Source organism: Vespa crabro, chromosome 17, assembly GCF_910589235.1.
Source record: "Vespa crabro chromosome 17, iyVesCrab1.2, whole genome shotgun sequence".
Taxonomy (NCBI): domain Eukaryota; kingdom Metazoa; phylum Arthropoda; class Insecta; order Hymenoptera; family Vespidae; genus Vespa; species Vespa crabro.
In genome coordinates this window covers 3,043,326-3,070,825 of record NC_060971.1, presented here as the reverse complement: position 1 = coordinate 3,070,825, position 27,500 = coordinate 3,043,326, and the positions used below count along the sequence as shown (strand labels likewise).

The window sequence follows — 27,500 nt, the reverse complement described above, 5'->3', positions numbered from 1 at the left end:
TGTGTGTATATGTGCATGTGTAGATTTATTGCACTTTTTATATTATTAATTAGATATTTGTGATACGTGCGTTTGTCCAAGGTGGAGAAAAAAGCGTAACTAGAAAAAGTCTAACAAAAAAAAGAGAAACAAGAAATTTGTAAAATGGAAATGGTATGATAAAAGTTGAAATAAAATTTTGATCAAAGCGAATTCAAATTATAATTACGACGATATTTAACACGTACAATAATAATAATATAATGATAATAATGATGATTATGATTTATGATAATAATGGAAGAAATAGTTGTAATGTGTGTGTGTACGTGTGTAAAAGAAAATGATGTATTACAATATATTATATAAAATATTATAATATAATACCATATAATATATATATATATATATATTATATAATAAAATAATGATATTATGTTTATTATTTTATAATATATATAGATATATAATATTATTATATTATCATAATATACCATATTTTTATTTATTTTGCGTAAAAACATATTTATCATAATTTATAATATTTCATAAATATTACGTAATAACTTGATTACATTATTACAAAAAATAAATATTACATCGTATATTACGATATATTATTATTATATATAATATATCGTGTATTATCGCGCTTGTATATGAACGTTCTTTTAAATAAAAATTCTTCTTTGACGTTAAAGTAATCATTGATATAAATTTATATGAAAATCAAAACGGTAAAGTTGACGCCTCAAAAATATAATTTAAACTTTCATCTAATTTCTCAAAAGATATACAAACATGTAACCTCAGAAAAAGCGCTTTCCGTATGGCAAACCGAGAGCATGAATTCTCGAAAACGATTATATCACATTTACCTTTACCATTTGCGTAAAATATGGAATGGTATAGTGAACTGAACTCGCAAATGAACGTGTTTGCGAGTAAGACCCAGTCGTTTCGCTCGTTTCGTACATTCCGCGCGATGCTTTCGAGAACGCTGCCAGTTTCATGCTCGCCCGAAGCGCTTTTCGCGGAAGCAATTTCAGCCGTTCGTCAGGTAAGATCTCGTCCAGAAAATCCCTAAAGCAAGCAGCAGAGCGGACAATTAAAACGATCGACCGAAAAAAGGGAAACCGTGAAATGAAGAAGGTTAGAAGAGGAATCTAAATTTCTGATGGAAAGTCGATGAATACAAAAATGAAAGAAGGAGGAAGGAGAAAAAAAAAAGAAAGAGAAAAAACAAAGAAAAAAAAAAAAAAAAACAGAGAGAAACTTCTACATCGCATTATCATTTAATGATTCTTTTCTTTTTTCTTTTTTCTTTTTCTTTTTTTCAAGAAAAAAAAAAATAAATAAAAAAGATATTTGAAAAATTAAAACATTTAAAAAAGCAGAAAAATAAAGAATATTTTTACATCGTCTTGACATTGTTCTTAATGATTCTTTTGCGAGGAGGAGATATGGAATAATGAAAAAAAAAAAAAAAAATAATAAAATAAAATAAACATATTCTAAGAAAGAAAAGAAATCACGTATTAATTACATTATCATCGAATTTATTGATCATCCATTCGTATCATTAATATTCCTTCGAAATTATATCGCGAAATATTTTAATCGGCTTATTCGCCGAACGCGTTTCTTTATAATTTTAGAAAAAAAAAAAAAAAAAAAACAGAAAAAAAAATAAAAATAAAAAATATAAAAGAGACATTGCTTGTTTACTTATTTATTAGCTTCGCATACGATTTAGATAGACGGACGATGATATGCCTTAGACATTTCTTATTAAATTCCTTATTAAATTGTTTAACGAAAAAAAAATAAAAAAAATCTCTTCATATTTCGACAATACGTTTAACAACGTAACGATAGATATTTCTAAGATAAACAGATGGATTTTGATCGGTTACTCGACGATCCCTTTCCCTCCATCATACCCTTCTAGAATTCGCAAATTAGTTCGAGTATGATTACTTTCCCGTAAGAAGCATTTATCGTCGGCAATAAGGGAAATAAAAAAAAAAAAAAAGGGATTCCAATGGTTTTCCGTGTTTACGCTACTCTGAACGTAACTTGTTTTCTCAACAACGATCCTCTAGCCCTTGATGGTAGGTGCGCGTTGTTCAAGCGCAAGATGGAGTTTTTACCAAATAGAACTCCTTTGTGAAGTACTTAAAGAGAATAAAAGGAGAAAAGAAAGAGATAGAGATAGAGATAGAGAGAGATAAAGAGAGAGAGAGAGAGAGAGAGAGAGAGAGAGAGAGACATCGAGCCTTGAGCAAGGGTTCACAGAGTGGTCGCATAAAAAAACATATGCGCCTAACGAGCAACCGTCTTCGTTGGTGGTCCGTTCTATAGTACTCGGCCAGCCACACGAGAGCTAATGTGATTACAAAAGACATTCATTTTCCGCCTTACCGAACAAATATTTATCAAGCGCGCGAACGAGCACCTAACGACGCGAAAGATCGCGGCTAGGGTGAAACTCCGTTAACATTTCGGCCTGGTCTCTTTTGATAAAAACTACCTCAGCCTTGTTATCGGGTTGACCGATGAACCTCATGAATGATAATTCATGTTTCATGTTTCTGAATATCATGACGATCAACAAGTGTCAAGAATTTGACAAAAATAATGGATTTGACATTTTGTAAAAATTATATCCCTTTTGTAATTAAAAAAAAAAAAAAAAAAATATGTTTATATCTAACAATGAAGAGTACTCCGAAACTATTAAATGGATTTATTGTTACTACATGTAATTGCATTTGTTTTATATATATATATATATATATATATATATATATATATATATATATATATGCATTAAACATATTTTATTTTATTGTAAAATATTTATGAAACGTTATTTAACCATATATTTAAACCATCCGCAGGTCATAAATTCTACGGTTCTGTGGTTGTTAGTTTTATATTACTGTTCTTTTGTTCTTTTTTTTACCTTCCTTCCTAAAAGTTTCTGAGAGAAAAAATAAAAAAAAAAAAGAAAAAAGAAAAAATAAATAAATAAAAATCATACATTTAACGGGTTAATCCCATCTTTTTGGTTCATTTATGGGAATACATTTACATTCATACCGTGATACAAGCTTATACATAGTTACAACGAACGACTACGTGAATAGAAAATCCTTACATTTTTCATATTTCGTGTAATTGATGATATATATATATATATATATGTATAAATATATATATAAAACAGGGATCGCATTGCCCAGAGTAAAAAATAATTCACGCATAATAAAATATGATATTCATCGAATAATGGACCCGCACAATAGGGCGCGTACGCGCGCGCGCGCGTGTGTGTGTGTGTGTGTAAATTATCAAAGAGACTTTAGTATTTTATTTGAAGGGAAAAGAAATAAAAAAAAAAAGGACAAAAAAAAACACAACAAGAAAAAAGGGAAAAAAAAGATTTGTCCTACAGTGTCGTTAATGCATCGTCAGGTAAGCTGATTTCGTAAATTATATTTTTCGATATAATTGCGTTTCGATAAAACGCGTTACCTTTCGAAGATATCATTCATTCACTTTATGATAGGACATATTTCGATTAAAAAGAAAACAAAATTTTTATACAGTTATCTAACAGTTAAAGTTTGTTATACGAATTTGTATTAAATATATCTCTACGAAAACTGTAAACGTAATTCATATGTTTTATGAATATATGAGATATCGATTAATAACATACGCATATACATACGTTATTTTTCCATTTTTCTTTCTTTTATTTTTTTTAATTTTTAAAAGCGTTTAATTTATTTCAAAACACATCTGTTATATTACTTTATATATTTACCACGTATATATTATATATATATATATATATATATATATATATATATATATGGTGTTATTTATTTTTTAAGAAATAGAATATTTTCAGAGATAGAATAAGTTGTTCTGAATTTAAACATACATTATTATAATTTTATTATAACATTATTATAACATCGATTATAATAATAATTTAATACTTGAATGAAAATTATTTAATCCTTGATAAAGGGTTAAAAGTTATGATAAAAAGATTAAATAAATAGATAAAATATATAAAATAGATAAAAAGATAAAAGATAAAAAGAAAAAACAAAAAGAATTAATGTAATTATGCAATGAAAGTTTCCCTTGGTACTTATATTATACATTTTTTTTTTGTTTTCTTTTTTTTTTTTAAGAAAACAATAAGAAAAAAAAAATTCAATTCAATAAAGAATCTCTATAATGCCATATCATTTGATATCATATCAAAAAGTTAGAAACTAATATTTATAAAAAGATTGCAAATAACATCAAGACGATCAATTGATGTGAATTAATTAATAATAATACTTTAATAGCATTTTACTTGTTTAATCATCAGCTTAGGATAAAATTTTATCGTTGATAATCTTTAACGATATAAACTTAAGGGATTTAATCGATAAGAAGAGAAAGAAAATAGATAGGAAAAAAAAATAAATAAATAAATAAATAGAAAAAAAAATAAAAAAAAAAAAAAAAAAACCAAAAATAAATAAAAAGAAAGAAAGAAAGGAAATAGAAAAATCGTTGATCTTTCATGAAACAGATCATTCGTTTTATCGTTTATCCTTTTCTATCTTCTTTTTCACTTTCGACACAACTCGAACGTATACATATGTAGGTAATCATCGACGAACGAGTTTTCGTAAAGCTTCTTTCTTTTTAATCGAGACACTGCTCGTTTCATTATAGCTCACTCGTCTAATACATACATAGGTACCTACGTGTATCTACTAATACACAAAAACCGATGTAGCTCGCGCTTTTATTTCCGTAATAACTTCCGATTGCTCGGCTGGAGACATCGTTAACTTTGCATCCTCTTTCTTTGTTTCGTCCTACGTTGTTTCGCGCCCCTTCGTTTTCTTTTACTCTTTTTCTCTTCTCTTCTCTCTCTCTCTCTCTCTCTCTCTCTCTCTGTATGCCATTCCTAAGCCGTCTAAAACTCATCCTCTATGCGAGCTATCACGAAAGCCCAGCTATTTTCACGCTGAACGCTCAACACGTTCATCGCGTCGAACGTCTGAAAACTCTTGGATATCGTACGGCCGACGCCATTTTCACAAGGCCGACGTACTCTTTCATCTCCCTGCCCGATATTATTATCTCTCTCATCTATCTTTTACGACTCCTCCACTTCGCTTATCGTTTCTACCTTCTCCTCGACGATCGTTCGCAGTCATTTTGTTTACGCTGGTTCTTTCTCTTTCTCTCTTTCTCGTGTCTTTATCTCTATCTTTCCTTTCTCCTTACTGGAAAGTTGTAAACATTTTTACTATCGAACGTTGTATTCTTTGAGTATCTAAAGGAACATCCATTCGAGTTCCTTCGTGTAAGAAAAAAAAAAGAAAAGAAAAGAGTAAAAAAGAAAAAAGAAAGACAGAGAGGGAGAGAGAGAGAGAGAGAGAGAGACAGAGTGTATGTGTAAGAAAGAAAGAAGAAAACAAATAAGGATAGAGTAAAGAAAAATGTGTTTTGTCTATTTCTTAAAAAAAAATTCCATTCACTCTTATAGAGAGAAAATTTTGAAGAAAAGTATGAAAAAGATTGAAAGAAAGAGACGGAGACAGAAAGAGAGAAAATAGAAATACGTATATGTTAGAGAGAAAGAGAGAGAGAGGAAGAGAGAGAACAGTGTCACTGCGTACATTCATACACACATATAACATATATACGACATACGTATGTACATATATATATATATATATATATATATATATATATATATATATACACATACGTCTTTCACACGACACGTTCTTTCGGACAATGGAAGCATCTTCGCGACGATATCAAAAAATTCGCGCGCTCTTCCGAAACAGCAGGCGCTCGTCCAAGCAAGGAGTGATCTAATGATACCACCACCGATATCAACATTGAAAAACCCTAGTAGTCTTCCTTCTAGTATTATACTGTGGTTATGTTTCCCCCTTTTTTCTCTTCCTCCTCTTCTTCTTCTTTTTCTTCTTCGCAAGAGAGATAGAGAGAGAGAGAGAGAGAGAGAGAGAGAGAGAGAGAGAGAGACGAACGATTCTTCCCTTTCGCGTTTATCTTCAGCCTGGCCCTTACGTTTTTCACCTCCGGACTAAATATTTAGAGGCTCCGTCCGTATTTCGAACGGTGAAAAACGTAGACGAAGGGATTGCGGTGAGGGATTGAGAAAAGGGCTTTCAGAACTTGCACGATGGTCTAGCGAACAAAAGGTGCACCGGCCCTCGTTGCCTCGAAGACACTCGCGCGCTTCGAGAGAAGGGATTGAAAGTGAACGGTGAGACAAGGACGAGAAAGGATGAGGGATAGAGAAAAGGGGAAAGAAAGAGAGAAAGAGAGAGAGAGAGAGAGAGAGAGAGAGAGAGAGAGAGAGGGGAAGAGAAGAAAGAACAGAAGGGAAAAGAAGGACCAAAGGGAGAGATTTCTAAGCAACCGTCAAAGAACGTCGCGTAGAACTCGGCCCGACTTGTTTTTCAGATTTTATGAACCACGGATTTCGAGAAAGTTTCTTCTACTCCTTTCTTCTCTTGGTCTAAGAACCATCCCCCTCTTGATTTTCATCCCTCTTCGTTCTTTCTATACTTATTTATTTCCTTTTTCTTTTTTCATCTTCTTTTTCTATTTTTCTTTTTATTTTTTTCTTTTTTTTATTTTTTTTATTTTCTTTTTCTTTTTCTTTATTTTTTGTTTTTACGCTACGTCTTGAGACATGAAAATATTGAAAAAAATACTTTGTCGTATGACGAGTGAGCTATCTAATGATATATATATATATATATAATGACAATCATAAGTATAGTTTCGAATTCTAAATTACAAAAGTAACTAACTTTTGTTGACTAAATTTAGAAAATATCGTTTATCTGTTTGACGTCAGTCAATATAGGATTACATTTTATAAAATTACTATAAATAGGAGTCTTCTAGTTATCTCATTTATTTATATACATAGATATGTATATTAGATATGATTAGAGAAAATGTTATTATCATCAAGAACGAATCCATTTTATCGGAGAGCAATGGAAAAGTTTCAATAAAGATAAAAAGATAGTTTTAATGTTAATAGAAATTTATATTGTCAATTGAATATTACGAAATCGTATAGATAAATTTTTTTTTAATTTATTTTTATCAAAAAAAAAAAAAGAAAAAAAGGAAAAAAAAGAAAAAAAAAGTATAAGATTATTTCTTTAATAGATCTGATATACTTAGGTTAAACTAAAGAATCTTAAAATATATATTATGCACTTTTCTGCATAAGAACCAATTTACAGTACTGTCTATGATATATAATATAATCTATAAACAATATTTGTAATGTTTTAATATATCATGCGGAATAAGTTTTATATCTTTTCTATCTTTCTTACCGACGTAATATTACTATTATCACTTTTATCATCATAATTAATTATTGCAATAAAATATTATAATACTATGATGTATCTTATACCATAAAAATAATATATATATATATATATATATATATATATACTTATGTAAAAATTATACATATGTAATATGTAATATTACTTATTTATTTATTTTTAAATATTTTTCAGGCAATTTGTTGTGACGTTATATCATCGGGGAATCACACGGGCGAAAGTTCAAATGAAAAAGATAATGTCTCGAGAATATAATTTAAACTTCCATCTCGTTTTTCGAAAGTGCTTCGGTATTTTTTATACGCTCGAAAATTTTTTCATAAAAAACAAGACCAAATATAACATATAACAAGTTTCAAGTTTCATTCATTTCATTAAAAAATACATATACACACACACTCTCTCTCTCTCTCTCTTTCTCTCTCTTCTTCTTCTTTTCTCCTTTTTCTTTTTTTTAGTTTTTTTATTTTTTTTTTTTTTATTTAGAAATAATCGTCCTCAAGGCGGAGAAAACTTTTCGATGGCTCCTCTCATACATGAATGTAATGTAATAAAATCTAGCTGAAAGAAAGAAAGAAAGAAAGAAAGAAAGAAAGAAAGAAAGAAAAGAAAAAGAAGAGAAAAAAAACCGATTTCATTACAATTGAAAAACCATTTAACGAGATCGAAATTTTACTCTTAGGGAAATACAAAATTTTTATCTTTTCACAGAAGAGAAGATCTCTCGTGTGTTTTCGTGTGATTTCCCTTAGCTACTGGCAAACGTACTTTCACGACGTCATTTTATGTGCACCGAAACGTCGCACTTGCATAGTGCATGCAAGTTTTATTCCCATGGACGCCCGACAACGAATGAGAGAGTCAAAGTTCCCAACGACGACGTCGCTTGCAACCCTTTCGAGCTTGTGACTTAACGCGGATAGTAATGTCGACGATAGGCAAATATCCTCCTTCTCTTTCTTTCTTTCTCTCTCTCTCTCTCTCTCTCTCTCTCTCTCTCTCTCTTTCTTTCACTCTCTCTCTCTTTCTCTCTGTTTCACTGCATCCGTAGCTTGTGCAAACGAACAATTGCTTCCACCGTATTATAATTCTCCTCTCTTGACTTTAACGTGCCACTGCAAATACTAGAAACACGTGACGAGAGAAATTGCGTGCTTTTGCGTTGCGGCGAGTGTATTATAATGTGTTTGCGAGTATACGAGCATTGAAACGTTTCAATTGGAGCAATGCCTAAATGCATTGATTCGTTTTACAAAAAAGAAGAAGAAGAAAAAAAAATGGGAACAAAAAAAGAAAAGAAAATATCGCTCTTTATTCGATTACAGGATATTACCATAATAAATTATTTTTGTATCAATTATATATCATCGTAAGATATATTAATTTGCATATAATTATGTACAACTTTTGTAAATTTTTATGATATTACATAACTAAATATCGATCGATTTAATTGCAGGAAAAAAGTAAAAATAGAAAATTAATTAATTTTTGTTCGTGAAATTTCATTCGATGTTGTTAATTAAAAATTTTTAATAAAAAGTTGTATTTAATATCTCTGATATATATATATATATATATACACATATGTATATATATATATAATATATAATATATATTAGGAAGTTATATATAGCTGCATTATTATATAATGTATTAAAGTATACATGATATAAATTCACCACAAAAAAATTGTGCATAAATGAATGCGTAATAATAAAATAATCCACGTATTTTCCCCTTAAAACATATCTATTTATTTATCTACCTATCTATTTATTACTTTCTCTCTCTCTCTCTCTCTCTCTCTCTCTCTCTCTCTCATATTTCATCTGTACGTTCATGCAAAACAACACGGCTATTACATCTATAATTTCCATTTCAATTTCATTCTTTTACATCATTCTCGCATTTCGAAATCAATGATAAAACATGAAAACGTGATACGCATAATCTGAAGAAGTGTGATACGAAATAAATACCTATGATTGATTTTATTAAACGATCATTAAACGATCGCTAAAAAATATTTAACCGATAAAGAAAAACTATTTACATAAATTCCGTTCCATATAAATGATTCGACGATATGATATCATTCGAGGCTAATGAACAATCAAATTTTCAATTTAATAACAATGAATTATTCATCCTGTATCACGCGCTATCACGTAATTTAATTTACTTAATTAGTCTTATTCGACCGAAAGGCTGACAAATTAGATTGTCAGAAAAAAACGAAAATAAATAAATAAATAAAAAAAAATAAAAAATAAAAACGCACCTAATAAATCTGCCGCAACAAATAAAGGATATTCCGACGAAACAACAATATACAGAATCAATGAAAGAGAAAGATAGAAAGGAGAGTATGGAAAAGGGGTGGGTAGGTAGATAGGTAGGTAGGGAGAGAGAAAGAGAGAAAGAAAAAGAGAGAGAGAGAGAGAGAGAGAGAGAGAGATAAGGGAGGGAGAGGAGGGTGGTGGGTGGTACGGAGGATGGAGGATATGTATTCGTAAAGTTGACTTGCTGCACTGCAGTAGAAACGACCGTTCTCCTCTCTCTCTCTCTCTCTCTTCTTCTCTCTCTCTCTCTCTCTGTCTCTCTTTCAGCCCTTATTCTCCTAGCCCCGCCAGAATTCGTCTATCCACGTTCCAGAGGAACAGCTGCATCCAAAAATGGATGCCTGGATACCTGGGCAACAATGCTTTTCGAAAAGTTTTGCTCGGCTGCGGTTACACTTTTCATCCGTTCTCCAATCGTGCTCGTGCTCACGCGCAAAAGAAGGCTAGACATAGAGTAGCACAGGTAGGTTGGTAGGCACGTAACCAAAAATGTATCCAACTCCCATACTTTCGTTGATATGTGCCGTTCATTTGTCTGTATATATATATATATATATATATATATATATGTGTGTGTGTGTGTGTGAGCGCGTGTGCGCATATATGCATATGTGTGCATGGATCTGTGTTTCTGTGTAAGGACATAAAGGGAACTATGCGCAGTACGAGTATCACGTACCTTCGTGGATACGCACGTGCGCATCCACGATAGTCCTTCTGACAGGTATTACGATGATAGATACGCGCGTGCTGGTTTTTTTCTTTCTTCTTTTTTTTTTTTTTTTTTTTTTTACTTTCTCTTTTTTTTTTTTTCTTTTGCAGCGAGGCTCTTACGATCGTTTTGCAACTCTCTGGCAACGTTCCAGAATCACCAGTGCGGTCGAACCAGAACACGGGTCTGAGGTTAGTGCCGTACAGCGGTAACGTGTAGCCAGCGCCATTTCAAAATGAATTTTTGTCCTTTCTTTCTTCCTTTTTTTCTTTTTCTTTCTTTTTTTCTTTTTTTTTTTTTTTTTTTGATACATAGGTATCTAGCTAGGAAAAGGTTCAAACGGGGCCATAACACCCGGTGATTCGTACAACTTTCGTCTCTAAGTGTAAGTTTGTAGATACTTACCGTGTGCAGTTGTTTATATACATATATAAGTTCTCTTGTCTTTCTCTTTTCTATTACTCGAGTACATGTGTTTTTAGAGTGTATGCTGGCTTTCGCATTTCTATTTTTATATGTAAATTGGTAAGGATCAAGTTGTTAGGTCCAAACGATCCAACTTTTTTATTTTGTCTCTTTACAAATACACGAACTTCGCTTCTGAACTTTTTTATTTTTGTTCTTTTTCCTCAACCCCCCCCCCCACCCACCCACCCCAGTTTCGTTTTCTTTTCTTTTCTCATTCCTCCCCTCCCCCCACTCTGCCCTCTCCCCACTTTTATTCGCGAAATAAGAAAAAGATATGGAAAAAAATTACGCATCGTTTCTCCATCGAACATTTTCATCGTTGGACTTTATCGATTTTATCGCATAAATATATTCACTATGTATATGAATTCTGTAATGCAAGTACAACGATATTAATCGATTAATGAGCTGGATATAGTCGCTTAGCGCGACGTTAATTGAAAATATAGATTATAAGATTATTCGGTGAACTCTAAATTTGATAATTTCTTTCTTGGAATATCGGGAAGCTTCGTTCGTTATTTTTACGACATCTCGAGTGACAGGATCGACCAGCTGTGTCTCTTCTCTTTTAGTATCATGACCGTGAAAAATAAAGGCTAATCGGCCAGCAGTGAACGTCACTGATATATATCTCTTACTTGGATTAGCAATGACATTTCATATAAAACGTGGGTATCAGTCGCGGGCAAAAGGTCAACCTGCACGAATTTCCTTTCACGATTCTTTCGATCGTTCATTTATATCACAGTCAGAAACAATAATAGACCAAACGCGAGGATAACAAATTCTGTTTTTCTTTTTCTTTTTTTTTTTTTTTTTCTTTCTTTCTTTCGTGACTTTTTTCATATCGAAATATCGTTCAATTAATTAATGACTATTACTTTTGTGGATTTATTCAAGATCGATTTTTATATTTGTCGAAATTTTATCTCAGACAAATTTTATAATCGTAGCTTTAGTAACATATGACTTTTAATCTATAAGAGTTAAATTTATTATTATTATTATTATTATTATTATTATTATTATTATTATTATTATTATTATTATTATTATTATTATTATTATTATTAGTCATTGTTGTTATACTCCATTATTAAAAAATGTTAGATTCATTTAACGTCATAAACTTTTACTTATCAATGGTAATAATTTCAAATTAAATATCATTTAATTAATAGAATATCTTTTGAAGATTAATCGAAAATCTTTATTCTTATATATGTTGAAAGAAATTTAATATTTGACAAATTTTATAATCATAATTTAACACATGACTTTTAATTTATAAATGTTAAATCTATTATTATTATTATTATTATTATTATTATTATTATCATCATTATTAATATTATTATTAGATGTCATTATTAAAAAAAATGTCACATTCATTTAACGTCATAAACTTTTAATCTATCAATGATAATAATTTCTTTGGTTTTATGTACGATAAAATATTATAATATACGACGTATGCAAAGCAAATCTCGAAAACTAACAAGGACACTCAGCAGATGTTAATTATTTATTACTTCCCACACGTACATATATATATATATATATATATATATATATATATATATATATATGCTTTCCACGTACGTACCTTTGTGTAAGTATCATATATATTCGTGTGAATGTAAAAGCTGGATTACGAGTTAGCGTTAATGCGCCGACCGATCAATATGAGAATACTTATTAGGTAGATTTTAAAAATTGCTTATATTAAAAGTATAGTTTTATTATGAAACGTTATCAGCTGTACTGATCGGCCCGTAAGTTTTGTTCGTTTTCCTTTTTTTTTTCCTCTTTCTTCTCATTTTTTTTCTCTTTTTTTTTTTCACGGGAGGACAGGACAGCTTGTTGGAAGTAGACGTTTTATATTCCCCATAGAACTTTTAAGGAGCTCACGGTTAGAAACGTCTCTCTCTCTCCCCTTCTCTCTCTCTCTCTCTCTCTCTCTCTCTTTCTTTCTCTTTTTCTTTCCATCTCTTCATATAGGTTCCCTTGTGTACACTTTCAAAGACAAGGCCTTACAAACTATCGTACAAAGAACTTTGCATACGTTGAAAATTTTAAACTCGAGCATCGTTTGTGCCAGACAGAGTTTAGAAAAACATTGTTTTTCTTTTTAGCACGTCGAAGAAATGCTTTTCATCCTGGCTAATCCATCCAGGCTCACCGAACGATAAAATAAAAGTAAATGGAAATTCATTTTGTCAGAGTTCAGCAAGCATACACCGGGGAAAATTTGTAAGTTCAAAGGAAACGAAAAAAAAAAAAAAGAACAAAAAGAAAAAAAAGGAAAGAAAGAAAAAAAGTAAAGAAAGAACGCAAGAAAGTAATTGATTATCATTCATATCATATCGTAATACTTATATCGATATTATATTTATTCGATAGTTAATAAATAATAAAACAATTATCAGAGTGCAACGAAAAATTCTCATTATATCATTAATCATCAATATCGCGAGAGATTAATCGATTAGATTCTCGATTCATTGTGATGTCCCATTATAAAAAAAAAAACCCTTAGATCATTAAATACTTCAAAATTCAAGATTTATCGTTTACTTCGAAATACGAGATTTATTATTATTCAAACTTTGAGATTTATCAATAATCATAAAACATACGTATACCTTTTCTATTTACTAATAACTTTTTTAGATCGTTCGGATAAATTGATATCATCGTAATACGAAATCGAGATCCATAGAGCTATTTACATAGATCTTTCACTTATTATCAATCACGTATATCCATTAATGTCAATAGTAAACACAGGTATTGTGTTTTGGTAAGACGCACATGACAATGCTGATGTCACTGATTACAGTAGAAATAATTCAAGGACAGGATACGCACGTGTCTATGTCTTAGACGAAGTAGAAAAACAGAGAGAGATAGATAGAGACATAGAGAGAGAGAGAGAGAGAGAGAGAGAGAGAGTGTAGCCAAGGAGAATCTGAACTAAAAAGTAAATTGTATATCGTAAGAAGAATATCAATCCAGTTCAAATAAAGTACACCCAAAAATTTCTTTTGATAAAACATTCTCACCACCGTCAATATGTGTAGGAGACAAAGCATCGAACGTAATCCAACATCTTGACGATCAAGCGACCACACTCATCCACCCTATCCAATATCTTGATCCCCTTCCTTCTCGATCATCGAAAGTCAATAGACTATCTTAACCCTGACGTAACCCTTGCTATTTAGTCTATTATGAGGAATTAATCTATGCGGTCATTTGCGAGTTTCAACTCGCAAGTTCTAATTGTAAGTTAAGTGTCAATGACAATTTCGATTAATCTAACTCTCCGTAACTTTCAAACCAGAGACATTGTATCTTAGTAAATATAGAGAATGTATATATGTATATCAAGGTTATTATGTCATTACAATTTATTTTTGTTTTGAATTCTTAAAGATATTATTGTATTTTTATCGTTATATCATTACAATAATTTGTTCTCGTTTTCGAATGTTGAAAAAAGAAAATTCGAAAAATTTATTTTCTCATTCTCCTCTCGCCTCGATTTTTCTCAATCATTAATAAATACTAGCTTTCTTAATAAACCTTAAATCGAATTTTTCGCTCTTTCGCCACTGACACACGTATATTTTTTATTACGTCCTATGTTAAACATTATCTAAATACAGTGAACAAAATAAGCCATTTTAATCGTCACATCTTTCAGAAATAATATTTTTGAATAATAAATTGTCTTTAGTAAATCTTTCATTAATCTAAATTCCTTGACGTGATAGCCGTTATCACTAATAAAGGAAAAAGAAAAAGAAGAAGAAAAAAAAAGAATTACACCTACATTTTTAATTATTAAATTATTCGTCGTATTCTATTTCGTAGTTTTAAAAAAAGAAAAAAAAAGAAAAATGAATACATCACGATGTATATACATATGTATATAACTAGTCACATAACTTAAGTATTATTGCATTATTTATCCAAATATATAGTATACATGTTAGAAAAAGAAATAAAAAAGAAAGTTATTTTTTTATCCAATAATATTAATCGATACTAAAAAAAAAAAAAAAATGATAATAATAAAATAAAAAAAATAAAAATAAAAAAAAAAATAATAATTCTTTAATTAGACGAGAGACAATAAAAAAAAAAAAATGTCTTCCTCCATTCCAACGACAATTCGAAATATCATGAGAATTTTAATGATTCGTATAACGTTATACACATACAGGTATATAAAATGAATGATATTGATTTTTTTTTTTACCTGATAGTCCATGTAATTTCCGTATCCCATATGATTACAGGTGCAGGCACAAGCTTGAATATGCCTTCGCATGTCGAGTTCAACTTCCTCGCCGCAGACACCTCTACTAGTGGCCATCATCGTATCCCCCATGCAATAACCGCCGGTGCAATACATCCTTGGGTCAGTCTGATCCAGGTAACCCCCGCCCGTGTCATCGTACCCAAGTCCACTGGCACACCTGGAATCCGAGGTATATCCCACGCGAGATTGTGGACATTCCTCGTATCCCAGTCTGGACTGGGGTCGATGGAAGGTCGGGGGCACATCCTGAAACAAGACGACCGATCAGTCAAACCTGATATTTAACCACATACTTATTTCCCATAATCGATTAAAATACACAATTATCGATGATATCTTACGAACAATTTATAATTTCATCGAAGTTACGATATTATTTGCATCTATATTAATTTTAAATATAATTTATATTTTTTAAAATAGAAAAGAAAAAAATATAAAATCCATGAAAAATTTTCAAATATAAAGTAATTATTGAAAATTTGTAATAACAAAAGAAGAATTAAACTAAATAAATACTGAGATATTAACGTTCGATTATATAACATCGGTTATATCTGTAGAGTAGGACGCAACAAGGATCAACTTTAAGCTTAATTAAAACAATTTGTGCGTTGTATGATACATGAATTTTGTTTTTTTTTTTTTTTTATAATGACAGAATTGGAAATGCGTTTTCAAATCTACTGATAATTATTTCCAAGACTTCAAAGAATATACAGTATTTTTTTGTAGTCAAAATTATTGACTCTGTATAAATGGCAGCTGTTTAAAGTGCCTGGGATGTGGCGCACTCCAAAGTACACAACTTGAAATTATTTTGAGATGTACACAATTAGGATTAATATTGATTGTATGTGATTAATCGGGAATTAATTGCTTCTTTTATAATAATTCTCTCTCTTTCTCTCTCTCTCTCTCTCTCTCTCTCTCTTTCTCTCTTTCTCTTTCTTTACTTTAAATTTGAAATCTCTCATGATTAGATATTTCTTTATAAGAATCAAGTTAAATCTGTAAGATTCTAAAGAAACGGGAGAAGAATTATTGCTGACGTCTTTTGCTATAGAAATTAATTTCAAGAGATGTATCAAATGCTATAATGGGTCGTTCGTTGAAAAGTGAAATGGCCTATTCTAAGCCAAAGACTTATCTCAACGGACAAAGGTATAGTAGTCGAATACAAATGGTAGAGGATCACTTTGTTCCCCTATCGTGGCTAGGCTGCGTACGGCCGATATACTAGATAGCTAGTCTATCGTAGAGTTAGAGGTTTACGGTCGGTATATATTCGGTAAGGACATGTTAGGATATCCCAGTTGGTAACTTTGCTAGGATACTTGTTTGCTAATGTATCTATCTAATGCATCCATCTTCACCTGTGATCTATTTCCCAGACGAGATAACATTCGATTCTAAATATATGTCTGTATGTATATATATATATATATGTTGGGTACTTTGTATTTGAATTTACGATAGAGGTAATAATCTTCAATAAGATCAATAATATTTTTATTCATTTAATAAGTCATTTTAATTACTTAAAAATTTTCAATAATAATAATAATAATTATTATTATTACGATAGTTTTCGATTAAAACTTTAAGATTTGTTAAAATGTCTGTTTGCTAATGTAATATGTCTAACGTTTAATCTATTTCCAAAGATAGAGATAACACTTGATCTTAAATATTTTACATTAGGTGTTCGAGTTATTGTTCGATGTGATAATTCTAAAAAATTGTTCAGAAATACTTTATTATATTTTATAAATTATTAATTATTACTAATGAATGAATTAGTTATGAATAATATATTTTCATTATTTTATTTATATAAAGAATGTAACGAATTATATATATTTTATCTATATCGTAAAATACAAAATTTTTTAATTGGATTTGAATATAATAAAACTAGGGCGCATATATTTACGTGTGTTTATATTTCTATTAAAATTAACAAACGATATTGTAACGAATGTGCGTTTCTCATTAATCAACGGTAATTTGTGGAATTAGTTGAATAACGTGATGGGTTGTTACGTAAATCTCGCAAATCCAAGTAGTTGAAATGTTTCCCAGAAATGTCATGTAATTGTCCGTTAAAGGGGTCCATTTACTCTTCTGTCTATCCCACGGTTTTCTCAAATTTATGACACAAAAGGTTATTATAATGTATTATAATAAAATATTAAATGAACGTTACGTGTACATAAATTATTTTATCACTGGGAAAGGTACGTCTAATAAATTTCATTGAAGTACTTACAATTGAAATTAACGTGTAATGGCGCGAAGAACTTTCGTGATTTTCAATCGGATACTTTCTATCCGTCTCTCTCTCTCTCTCTCTCTCTCTATCTCTCTTTTTCTTTATATATATATATATATATATATATATATATATATATATATATATATATATACATATATTTCTTTTTTTTTTCTCTAAAAAAGAAGCCTAGATTAAAGGATACCGTCTTTTCGTTTTTTGTTTCTTTTTTTCTTTTTTTTTTCTTTTTTTTTTTGAGCAAAGCATTTGGAAATATCCCTCTGGTGATATTATCGACCACATCCGACTGACCCACATATCTTAAATTCTAATCAGTCCTCATTCAGCACGACTGACCTGGCAACCTAACAGTTTCTACACTCACCCTTTCAGCCGTTCGAGATATCGAATCGGACGTTTCGAATCATCGTGCATAGCTTGCAATCTGTCATAAGTGCTTTTGCCTTCGGTTGATGTTATGCCTTATTCATGAAGGCATGAAATCCTTTTCCAGAGAGGAAACGGCGCTAGGCAAACATCGTTCCTTTATCTCCGATCGGAAAATTAGCTCTAATCCCGTTAGAAATTCTATCGGCAGAAAGTTGAAAACGTTCGAAAGAAATTTTCATCCTGTCTCTGAGATATTTCATTGGTCTTGTAAGTCAAAGGTAACACACTAGCTCGCTCGCTCGGTCTCTCACTCACTCTCGTATACGAATGCCAGCGGAAAAGTATATGTCAAAATCCGGGATTTCGATGGCATGGGATTTGAGACTCAAGCGTAACCAGATTTAGAGCAATCTGCACTTACGTACGCTCTCCAAGTCGAATCCGATAAGATGAAGTTCTTTTATATACATATATATATATATATATATATATATATATATATATATGTCTGTGTGTGTGTGTGCGTTTTCTTCTATATAATATATATATATATATATATATATATATATATATGTATATATCGAACGATTCACAAGTAACCTTTTCGTATTTGAAGTTAATTCCTTTACAATATTTAAAGATAAAAAAAAAGAAAAAAAGGCAAAAAAAAAAAAAGGAAAGGAGCAAAATCGTCAAATAAAAATCGTCAGTTTATATCGTCACAGAATTCTCCGGCTTTTGACCTATATATCCGTATTTAATTTCTTCCTTTCGTACGATCCTATCCGTCCAGTTGCGATTAAATTAAATCGTAAAACTCTACTTATTTTATTCGTAGCAAAAATAAAAAAAGATAAAGATAGAAAGAGAATTTATGGAACGCGAGGAATGGTGGAGAGGTACGAGAGTTTTTCAGGAGGGAAGAAACAAAAAAAAGAAAAACAGAAAAAAAGAAAAAAGAAAGGGGAAAAAAAAGAAGAAAAAGAGATTAAAACATAAAGGAAAAGTTGTAGATAGATCTACGCTATTACTTTTACCAATACACATATATATATATATATATATATATATATATATATATATATATATGTATATGTATATAATATAGAGATTTTAATCATTTTTCTAAGCACGTTCCTGTATCTGTTTAAGTGTGCGTGTTTGTTCTCCAACGGATAAATAATTCTTTCTATTATAAAGAAATTGTTATTTTATTCTTTTTATATTACTTCGTTTTTATATTCTACATTAAATTCTTCCTCTGTGTTCATCTCTCTTTCTCTCTCTCTCTCTCTCTCTCTCTCTCTCTCTATCTCTCTATCTCTTTAAATTTATAATTGCTCTGAAAGAATTTTGAAGTTACGATTATTTATTATTAATTACTTATTAAAAATTTATTTAATATTAATTCTATCATACAATATAATTAATATTGTATAATTATATACATTATATAAATAAATAATATTATAGAAATAATATTATAAATTAATATAAATATACGTAATTATTTATAGTTTAAATTAGAGAATTAATTTATACAATAGATTATATATATATATATATATATATATATATATATATTTAATGTTTATAAATTCAATATAAATTCTTTCGAAGGAATTGGAATCCAAAGACAAGATTGAAACTTTCCGCGCGAATGACGAAAATTTCACGAAAATCCCAGGGCGTTTATCGTGGATAACGATACCGATGATCGACACAACCAAAATTCTCCAGGATTCTCCAACGTCCTTCGTAATTATGCAAGCGAATCATTCCCCTGGAGCGAGTCACGCTATTTGAAGATAATCGTAGCGTATACATAGATAATATCTACGTTCGGAATTTGCCCTAAAAGCGTCGAGTACTTCGACAATCGATAAAGCGTTCGAGAATAGACGAAGAAAGAGGAAGAACACATTGTTATATATATTGTATTGTAAAAGTAATTAAATGATATTATGTATACTTTGAAACTTTTAATCGATTGCATTTAATATTTTATTATTTGAATTTAAATAAACGTATTTACGTGTTAAAAAGGAAAGGAAAAAATATTAAAAAGAAAAAAAGGAAAGAGAAAAAAGAATTCGAATTACTCATTCGTCCAAAAAAAAAAAAAAAAGATTAAAAAACGAAGACAGTGCATTTTATTAATAACGATTGTTTCCTTACACACACACACACACACATGTACACACACATAGAGACATATATATATATATATATATATATATATTGGATTGATGCAAAAGTTCATCTCACTTTTTATACAAAAATTGAAGAAAAATTTTATTTATTAAAAATAATAAACTATTACTATTACTATTATAATATAATAATTGCTATTACTATTTTTAATAAATAAAAATAAAAGTTTAACTTTATTTTATAGTTTATCTAAGTTATTAACTTTAGAAAATTTTATTTACTAAAAATCTGTAACAATTACTATTACTATCATTAGTAAATAAATATATATATATATATATATATATATATATATATATATATATATATATATGCTACTATCTAATACTTAGCAAAATGATATAAATGTCAGTCCAATCTAAACGGTTCCCTTTATAACGACAGATTAAGCCTCGATGACTTGCTCGATTCCTCTTTTTCGTGACAACAAATCGTGCCAAGTCTAAACTATCCCCCTTTTTTTCCTTTCTTCCCCACCCTTCATCCCTTCATCCTCTTCTTATTCTTTATCTTTTTCTTTCTCTTTCTCTTCTACTGTTACTTGTTCTACTCTTACTCTTTTACCCAAGTGAGTTTGTAAAAATCGCGTTTCGGCCGATTTCTCGCGTTCATTTATTCGTGTTAACTCAAATGCCCCGAAACGTTTCGATCAATCGAACCAATACGAGGATCAATCGAAAGACATCGATCATTTTGGACAACGCGAAAAGTTACACGCACTTTCTCTTCTCGTTTATATCGATGGGAACTTGTTCGCTTGGTTGCCGGCATGCCATCGAGAATTCGAGTTGTTTCGAGAGTACCTTCGAGCTTTAACGTCCCTCGCGATATATTTCTATTTCTATCTCTATCTCTCTCTATAGAGAGAGATAAAGAGAGAGAGAGAGAGAGAGAGAGAGAGAGAGAGAGAGAGAAAGAGAGATAGAGCTCTCACGCATATACACATTGTTTTTCTCTTTTTCTATTTTCAAAAACGATATATCATATATGTATTCACACAGATACGATGTTACACATCAATTGTTCCTGTAAATCTGCTTATCCAAGTTCGTTTCAATCACTGAACGAATATCCGCACCGCTCGAGTACCACTTCTCGATTCGAGTAACATTCAAATCGCGCGCGCGGCAGTTTTTACAATTACTCTTTTTTCCTTTTTCCTTTTTTGTCTTTTTTTCTCATCCTCTTTTATTTTCTTTTTTTTCCTCTCTTTTTTTTTCTTTTCTTTTTTTTTTTCCTTTTTACTTTTACTCCTTTCTCAATCCCTCCATTATTTTCTTTGATTTTTAATCGAGTTATCAAGAGAGAGATAGACAGAGAGAGAGAGAGAGAGAGAGAGAGAGAGAGAGAGAGAAAGAGTGTGTGTGTGTGTGTGTGTATGTGTCTTCTTAAAGCGCACAAATTTTCTTCACAATTATCGGGTTTCACGAAACTTAGATGGTTTCTTGAACTCGACTCGACTTCGACGCAACCAGACTCGTGGGTTTCGAACTTCCTTCAAAGTTATCGACGATGAACGAGAAGAGAGAGACACAGACAGATACAGAGATAAAGATAGAGAGACGGAGAGACAGAAAAAAAAAAGAGAGAAAGAAAAAGAGAGAGAGAGAGAGAGAGAGAGAGAGAAGCCGTGCACTTTTAAATATCTTAAAATACGCGCGACCAAACTTTAAATAATTACACTTCAAGTACTTTTCTTGTTCCGAAGAATAGCCTCTGAAGAATAATGTTTCGTACATTTTCGACTGAGAGGTCATGTAAGAAGAATAAAAAATAAAAAAAGTAAGTAAGTAAGAAAGAAAGAAAGAAAGAAAGAAAGAAAGAAAGAAAGAAAGAAAGATGGAGAGAGAGAGAAACGTTAAGGGTAGATAGATAGATAGATAGATAGATAGAGAGAGAGAGAGAGAGAGAGAGAGAGAGAGAGAGAGAGAAACGAAGGTTTCTATGGCAAAGATTTCAGTAGAAGAGTTTCTGTTAGAATCCTTAACTTTTCTAGAGGACTCGCTAGCTTTTAACGAGGTATACTTGGTTTTTTTCAGTTTTTCTCATTCTGTAACTAGTTAGAACGAAATACTACCCTTTTCTATCTCTCTCTCTCTCTCTCTCTCTCTCTCTCTCTCTCTCTCTCTCTCTCTCTCTCTATTACTCCGTATTTTCGTTCGTCGTTTTTCTCTTCGACGTTTCTTTTTCGTTTTTTTCCCTACCCGCGCCCCCCCTCTCTCTCTCCCCCCCTTACCCCCCTTACCCCCTTCTCTTTATTCTTTTTTATTTTCTTTTTTTTTTTTTTTTTTATTTTTCCTTCTTCCTTTTTTCCTTTTCCTTTCTCTTTTCTTTTTTTCTCTTTACGAAACCAAAAAGTTTCTTTCAATGTAATTTTGGAAGAAAGTTTTCGTACCGAAGGAACAAAATTAATCGTGAAGAAGTAGAAGTAGAAGAAGAAGAAGAAGTAATACTAGTAGTAGTAGTAGTAGTAGAAGAAGAAGAAGAAGAAGAAGAAGAAGAAGAAAAAGGAGTAGGAGTTGTCGATTATTATCATTCCTCGTAAAATTTCTTCGTTCAAGGAGATTCACGTCGTCACGTTTAGTGATATAAAGCTCGTTCCGCCTTTTGAGAATGAACGTGAAAAGACTCGGGCAAACAAGCGAGACTTTCTTCTCCGGTGTACGACGTTTTAACGCGCGCACTTTAAGCCAAAGCTGAAAAGCTCGCTCGTGTAAACTGGCATTTTTTAGAAAGTTAACGGTAGCCCGGTGGTTCTCTCGCAATGATGGCCATTACGTTCTCTCTCTCTCTCTCTCTCTCTCTCTCTCTCTCTCTCTCTTTCCCTTTCTCTTTTAATGTTAAATACTTTTCGTCTTCATGCTCGCGGCACTATCATTATAGACTACTATAGATATACTCATGTTCATTAAAACAATCTAAAATTTACGTTAATGTAATGTGTGAACTGAAATTGTAATTAATATTTAAAATGGAACATAATATTTAGATAGATATATGAAAGGTAGAGAAAAAAACAAAAAACGAAAAAAAAAAGAAAAAAAAAAAAAACAAAAAAAATATATCGAATTCAAATTCAAATTCAATCAAATTCATTTAATAATTTATTTATTTATGTCGAATTAAATTGAAAAAAAAAAAAAAAAAAAAGAAAAAGAAAAAGAAACTATGCGATTAATCATTTATAATCGATTTTAATCTATATATCATATATATTTATTCTAAATCATTTAATTATTACACCAAGTCTGATCTTAATTATCATATTTAATCATATTCGATATTTAAATATATGTATATCATTAATTTTTCAATAATATTGTTTTCGTTAATATTTTATTACTCCGGAGTAATGAATTTAAAAAAAAAAAAAAAAAAAAAAAAAAAAAAAAATTAACAAGTAAAGAAAGCAAATAAATTCAATATCGATTATCATTTGTATTTATATGCACTTTTTTTTCTTTTTTGTTAAATTCATCTTCGATCTTTTCAAAATTCATCAAACAAAATCTTCACGATAAAGTATTTAGCTCAACAGGTGAAGAATCTGTGATCTACCGTCAGCAATATAGTAAGAATCTTTGAAGTTAAAAATTAAGATGGTTATCGTGAATAATGTATTACGTTAGCAAGACGAAAAGTCAGAATGAATATCGCGTGACTTAAAGGTAAAACTCCATCAACTAATTCGGTAGCATCGAGATAAAGGAAGATAATCAATCAAGATCATAAAACCATCATCAAATTTCATAAACATAATCATCAGGCATCGAGAACACAAAATCGCATGGAAAAATAATAACTTTTCACGTGTATCAGCGTACTATTGATATTTTTAAATAATACATTTTAAAAAATATGAATGTATCATAACAGACGGATTATAAACAAAGGAATCATCTCTTATTAATCGATGCTATTTTATTTTCATTTATCAAAAATGTAAAACGAGGAAGAAGCGGTATACGATAAAAAAAAAAAAAAATAAAAAAAGAAAGAAAAAAAAACAAAAGAAAAACATTTTATAACAAAATTTTACTTCGATTCCTATATCCTATATAATACCATTATAAATCGTATTAATCAAAAAGATATACAATTTAAGTACATAAATGTATATCAAACAGATTATATAAACAACGAAATCTCTTACGAATGCTGGTATTATTTGTTGAAATTTTATCGTTTATCAAATAAAACGAAATAATTAAACGAAGTCTCGCTCTTCGTACGACATTAGTTACTCCGTTTTATTTTAAATTACATTGTTATCAGACTTTTTCTTTTATATACAGGTTATTCAAAAAGTATGAAAACAAACTTATACTACGTATTATTCAGATCAAATGACTGAAAAAAGTTCATATAAATTTATATTAAAAAAAATGTTGTAGTAATATTGAAAAGATCTCTTTTCAAAAATATTTTTATGATTTATTTTCATTCGTCGAATTAATGATTAACAAACTTTATCTTATCTTCTTTTCATATATATATATTATAATTTTCAATAATAGTTATTGTTTATATAAGTTGATTTATAAAAATACGATGGAAACAGAAGATAAACTTTGGATATATATTCAAAATGCATTTACCATTATTTTTAATATATATTTGAAAGAGTTCGACAATATATTAATATGACGAATGGAAAGTATGCATTCTTACAAAAGAAGGAATTTTCTAAGATACCTTATAATTGCCATAATAAATCATAATTATCTTTAATAGCATATATCTTCATAATAAACAATTTTTGGACGTAAGTTTGTAGAAATTTTTTTCATCTATTTGATCTCAGTAATACGTAATACTCATAAAATAAAGTATGGTTCCATACTTTTTAGACACCTTGTATATACTTTTTTTCTTTTCGTTTTTTTTCCCCAAACGAGCCAAAAAGAGTCGAGCGCAAAAAAAGGATACAGAATACAGAATACAGAATGCAGAATACAGAAGGAGAATGAATAAAAAAGAAAAGAAAAAAAAAGAGAAAAAGAAAAAAAAGAAAAAAAAAGGAGAGAAGAAAATAAAAAGAAAAAAAAAAAAAAACGAAGAAAATGAAAAGCGGAGGAAAAGGAGAAAAATTAAAAATATAACGTAACATCGTTAGGAGGGATGGGATGGGTGGGGGGGGGGAGGAGAGGTAGGGGGAAAAATAAATTAAAACTTACCTGAGAATAGGAATCGTCCTGATAAGGCGTAGTACGATGATATTCATCGTAGCACCTGCCATCGTAACCGCTCGGCGGTCTAGGATAGGGATCCTGGACAGCCGCAGCCGCGGCACAGCAATCCGGTATCTGGCCTTGATAACCCTCGAAGGGATACTTGTCGGTCTGGGTACCAGTACGAGGCACCTGATGTACTCGTTCCTGAGGGCCACTGCCGTAACCAACACCTCCACTGTGATGCATCGTCCAGCCGTTTTTCTAACTCTCTTTGACCTATCTTTTATCTCTCTTTATATTTATTTATATATATATATATATATATCTCCCTTTCCCTCTCTCTCTCTCTCTTTCTCTCTCTCTCTTTCTCTCTCTCTCTCTCTCTCTCTCTCTCTCTCTATCTCTTTCGATTTTTTAGTAACAGGTCTATCAAGCCGATCACAGTACAATCCTCGCACGAACGACGCGATACTTAATCGGCTTTACGTCAATGAACTTTGTCTCTATTACCAGCTGTCGCTGGTGACGCTGCTTCTGCAGTCGTTCCTGTTGTTGCTGTTCCTCTTGATACAATTCCATCGTCTTTTCTTCAATCTTCTCTCTCTCTCTCTCTCTCTCTCTCTCTCTGTCTCTCTCTCTCTCTCTTTATCTCTTACTCTCTCTCTCTCTCTCTCTCTCTCTCTCTCTCTCACTCTTTCTCCCTTCCTTCCTTTTTTGCACTTCTTCTTCTTCTTCTTCTTCTACTTCTTCTTGTTCTTCTTCTTGTTCTTCTTCTTCTTCTTCTCCTTTCGAAAACCTTAGATAGAATAAGAGAACCTCTGTGAGTTCCTTTCAGGTTTGATTATAAAACCTCCTTCAGGTTGCCCGTTCATTAATGATACATCAGATCGATTTTACGTCCAATGATGTATCTTTCTCTCTCCCTCTCTCTCTCTCCCTCTCTTCCTCTCTTTCTCTCTTTCTCTCTGTTCGTGCGCATCCTCCTAACACCAAAGAAAGTTCGTATGTATATATATATATATATATGTTCATGTGTATAGACATAAATGAAGGCCCTATCAAAAATTGATTATACGAGGATAGAATTAATAATCATAAAAGAGTCAGAAATTCTTATCCAGGATTATACTTAGCTCGATGTAATTTTTTTTAATTGTGTATATAAGGAGGGGGGGGGGGGCGGAGGACACGTTTTTTTTTCTTTTTTTTTTCAATAATATAAAAGGTTTCGCTTTCTCTGTCTCTCTCTCTCTCTCTCTCCCTCTTTCTCTTCTTTTTCTTACGGCTATTATATTATACATACTATCATTCTAACACTGACATATGTAGTATATTATTAACTCATGCTAGGAATGAACGTTTCTAAAATCAAAAAAAGAAAGATAAAAAATTAAAACAAGATTCTTGTCGTTTGTTTTCACGAAATTCAATACAAGTTTGAGTTATCTTCAACTTTTTCACTTGGATTTTTCTTAACTACCCTAATAACATCTATGTAACTTTTGCTTTTGAAATCACGTTTGTCTATTAGTTCTTTTTTTTTTCTTTCTTCTTCTTCTTCTTCTTCTTTTTTGAGTCTCCCTTTTGTTATATAATTTTTTTTATCTTTATTTTTCCACCTTTTCGGCAATTTTGCAATTTTATCGTTATTACCGATGATGATGCGTTTAAGTCGAAAATCTTTGAATTGGGCCAAATGATACGAGAAACGATTGTTAAAAATTAATTAATTCTTTCTTCGAAATCACTTTTAAAATCTTTCAACAATAATTTCAAATAATAATTATAACGATAATAAAGCAATTCAAAAAGAAAAGAAAATTTAATCCGTAAAAAGGTCCATAAAGGATTTTAATCGATGTTAAAAGATCACGTAGAAATGTTTAATCGATAGAGAGATTTATTATACTCCATATGATATAACTTTCAGATCAAATAATCTTTTTTTTTCTCCTTCTTTTTTTTTCTTCCTTTTAACGTACAAAAAATTTCATTATATAACTTTATTTATATATTAAACAATCGACTTAGTTAGTAACTTTGAATTGGCAGAATATTAACCACTCGTTGCCAATGAGGACGGCAATGATAATGACGACGATGACGACGACGACAACCTAGATTAATAATTAGATGTTCGCAAGGTTTCCTTAACATACAATGCCATC

The 27,500-nt window shown here is 30.6% G+C and overlaps 1 protein-coding gene across 5 annotated transcripts in view; it reads right to left on the bottom strand.

Moving 5' to 3' along the window:
• LOC124430236 (dipeptidase 1-like) overlaps nucleotides 1-27,500 on the bottom strand; it is a 132,803-nt gene that overhangs the window by 35,873 nt on the left and 69,430 nt on the right. For 3 of the 5 annotated variants that reach the window (XM_046976508.1, XM_046976509.1, XM_046976510.1), the window contains exons 2-3: nucleotides 25,336-26,315; nucleotides 15,217-15,525 (exon numbers count right to left, since the gene is read on the bottom strand). In XM_046976508.1, coding sequence (XP_046832464.1) covers nucleotides 15,217-15,525; nucleotides 25,336-25,578 — 552 coding nt within the window. In that variant the 5' untranslated portion in view covers nucleotides 25,579-26,315. Of the gene's footprint in view, nucleotides 1-15,216; nucleotides 15,526-25,335 lie in introns of all 5 variants that reach the window. The other 2 variants (XM_046976506.1, XM_046976511.1) reach the window with 2 other exon arrangements.